Below are 3,046 nucleotides of genomic sequence, written 5' to 3'. Positions count from 1 at the left end.
ATGAATAACGCACCTCTGTGCATAGCTAGTTAACTAAAACAATCCGTCTAACACCAAAAAAAATCTATCCCTGGCCAGACAACATAACCAACGAGAAGAACTAAGCTACAAGATCAAACATTGGAGGGCAAGAAATTTGTGTACCAACCACGTCTGCTGTCTTGATGATCATTGGCGATCACGCCCATGCGTCATCATATCCTGTGATATCTGAAAGAACAAATGGGTGGCATGATTTGAACGAGAGATGAACAGGACAGATATATGGGGCGAAGATGCTATACGAGAAGAAACCGGGTTCCTCTCATCCATTCAACCGGTGGCGAGAGAAAAGTCAAGAGAAAAAACAGGAATGGCACATAGCCTACATCGTACGTATACGATAGATCAGCATTCTGATGATAAAAGTTTTAAATAGCAAGCAATGACAAATAGTCTAGATTGAAGCTATGCAAATGCCTTTGAAGATGCTAAATTATACATGATGCTAAACGCTATATCAGTGCTATTGTAATCAAAACTGTGCTCACAAGTGACAACGAGATCAAAAATTACAGTTTCTCCTTGATCCATGAGTAATTAAGCGCACTGGCAAACAATCAAAGCTAACAAATAATTAAACAGTATAGCACCTAGATCAAAACAAGGAGAGAGATCACAAAAGTGATACGTGAAGCTTCAAAGAAAGAAGAACGAAGCAAGAGAAAAAGAGGGGGATCGATCGAGAGTCGAGACACCTCGCTGCAGGCTAGCTAGCTATAGCTAGAAAGCCGGCGGTGGCGACCAAAAGGAGCCAAACACGTCGCGTGGCATCTGACCGCCAGCATTAGGCATGAGGTTGGGCGGCAAGTTGTAGAATGGCATCGACGACCGGTCTGGCAGTCCGGGCACGCCGACTGCCGCATCCATCCCGCCCTTTCCTCCCGGAGCCGGTCCATCCGGCAGCTGCATCCCGTTGGATCCGGTTGCTGCCGCGGCCGCCTCCCCGGACTCTTCACCGGCGAGCGGGAGGCGCTCGTAGGTGGCATTGGAGAAAGTTGTTGCGACGACCATGACGGGCCCGAACGCGACGAGCTCCCGGATGGCCGTGCCTCCCACGACCTGGCCCTGCCCACCGGCGAGGTAGACGGCGAGACCGGTGGCTCCCGGCAGGCATGGCGACGGGAGGAAGGCGCCGGAGAGGGAGAGGATCTCGAAGCGGCCGTGGAGCGTGACGACGGAGCCGGGCGGCGCTGCGAGCTGGCGCAGGGTGACGTCGTCGACGACCCCGTTGCCGGAGAGCACGGAGACCCCGCGCTGCCGCCGGCGCGCGAAGGTGGCCACGGCCTCCATGATGTCGGCGCCGCTGGCGATCTCCAGCACGTGGGAGCGCAGCGTGTTGGGGCTCTCCCGCGTGATGATGATCGACGGCTTGGGCTTGTTCTTGGATCCCGCCGGCCTCCCTAGCCGTCGGCGCCCCAACGACGACCCCCCGCCGCCGCCGCTGCCTCCGCCAGACGGGCCTGAGCCTGAGGTAAACACTCCCCGCCGGCCCCTCCCCGCCGTCAAGGATCTTGCCAACACCTTGCCGCGGCGAAACCCTAGCGAATGGGATAAAAATCGGACCTAAAATACCCCTAAAATACCGAAAATGCCCTCGAAAAATTTGGGAAGGAAACCGCTGCTAGTTCGAAAATTTTCCTCTTCCGAAAACCTCGGGGTCAGATATAATACACCTGAAGTCTATGTATTGCATCGTATCTGGACCGTCGAATTCATTCCGACGGACGGTCCATATCGCCCGGATGTATCGTAAAACATCTCTATATATAGTGAAGAATGAGAGAGAATGACCGCCTGCCACGGCCGCGTTAGGTTGGAGCGTTTCAAACCTGTGTCAACCTGCTATCGCTCGCGGTCTGGTACTGACGCATGCATAGAGCACAAAGAAAGTAAACTTCGCCGGGCGTCGTCCCATTCGGTTGTGTTGCACGAAAAGGGAGCCTCTATGGTCCAGACCCTGTGGGATATCTATCAAAAAGTCGGGGTTTGGTGGGAAGCGGCACGGCCAGTCATTTTCTCCCTTGGTTTCTTTGTAAACAAAACAAACAAAGCAGGACGGCCGATTTGCCAAATTGGAACGCTCTCCTGTTTGGATCCCATTTTGCATCATCCATCGCGTAACTGCTTTCAGAACCGATCCCATTTTGCTCCCACGATCCAGCTTCCTCGTTCCAGACCTACCCACACGTCAAACAGAGCCAGCAGCAGTGTCATTGAAACACAAGCTGTTCTTTTTTGTAGGGCAGAAGTTTTCTAGAAGCTTTCATTCAAGCAAACACAAGCTCACAGTATTTGCGGTTAATGTTAGTAAAAAAGACAAAAAAAATCGTAGGAAAGAAAGTGTCCGTATGTCCCGCAAAAATGAACACGTGTGTACAAAGACACACATGTTTAATATCCCGAAATTTCAGATTTTTTTTAAATTTTCTGATATTTTTTCAAATGATATTTTTATATAGGGGCGCTACTAGAAAAAGGGTTATAGATGATATAGATATTAATGGCGCATCACACAAGTAGTGCGCCACTACTATATAATAGTGGCGCACCATGTGCAGGTGTGCCATTAGTGTGATGGACACTAATGGCGCACCACACACTTAGTGCGTCACTACTATATTTTTTATTTTTTTATTTTTTTTTAAAACTACTAATGACGCACCAGCAGCTGGTGCGCCATTAGTAACCAGGGTTACTAATGGCGCATCTGTTGGTAGTGCGTCACTACTATAATTTTGTTTTTTTTTGCAAACTATTAATGGCGCACCACAGCTAGTACGCCATTACTAACCAGTGTTACTAATGGCACATCTGTTGGTGGTGCGCTACTACTATTTTTTTTTTAGAACTACTAATGGCGCACCACAGAAGGTGCGTCATTAGTAACCAGGGTTACTAATGGCGCATATGTAGGTGGTGCGTCATTAGTAACCTGGGACCAGCTAGATATTTTGAACAGTCACCTACCACACTCACTTTCCCCACTTTCATTCTCTCCACCTCC

General features: G+C 49.8%; 1 protein-coding gene across 1 annotated transcript; it reads right to left on the bottom strand.

The window, feature by feature from the left end:
* Positions 1-762: 762 nt before the first annotated feature.
* LOC123408099 (AT-hook motif nuclear-localized protein 23-like) lies at positions 763-2,156 on the bottom strand. The gene is made up of 2 exons (XM_045101294.1): positions 2,090-2,156; positions 763-1,580 (listed from the first exon to the last, which is right to left on the bottom strand). Exons 1-2 carry the CDS (start codon positions 2,154-2,156, stop codon positions 763-765), a joined length of 885 nt encoding a protein of 294 aa, XP_044957229.1.
* Positions 2,157-3,046: the final 890 nt, after the last annotated feature.

The sequence above is a fragment of the Hordeum vulgare genome, chromosome 7H, assembly GCF_904849725.1.
Source record: "Hordeum vulgare subsp. vulgare chromosome 7H, MorexV3_pseudomolecules_assembly, whole genome shotgun sequence".
Taxonomy (NCBI): Eukaryota; Viridiplantae; Streptophyta; class Magnoliopsida; order Poales; family Poaceae; genus Hordeum; species Hordeum vulgare.
The sequence above is the reverse complement of the archived record's forward strand: the minus strand, read 5'-3'. Positions and strand labels throughout refer to the sequence as shown.

What these genes read in the sequence shown, in the direction of transcription:
- LOC123408099 (XM_045101294.1), bottom strand. Translation starts at nt 2,156, where the DNA reads ATGGATGATGCAAAATGGGATCCAAACAGGAGAGCGTTCCAATTTGGC. An exon ending in CAAATCGGCCGTCCTGCTTT is followed by an intron (nt 1,581 to 2,089) that starts GTTTGTTTTGTT and finishes CCCATTCGCTAG; the next exon opens with GGTTTCGCCGCGGCAAGGTG.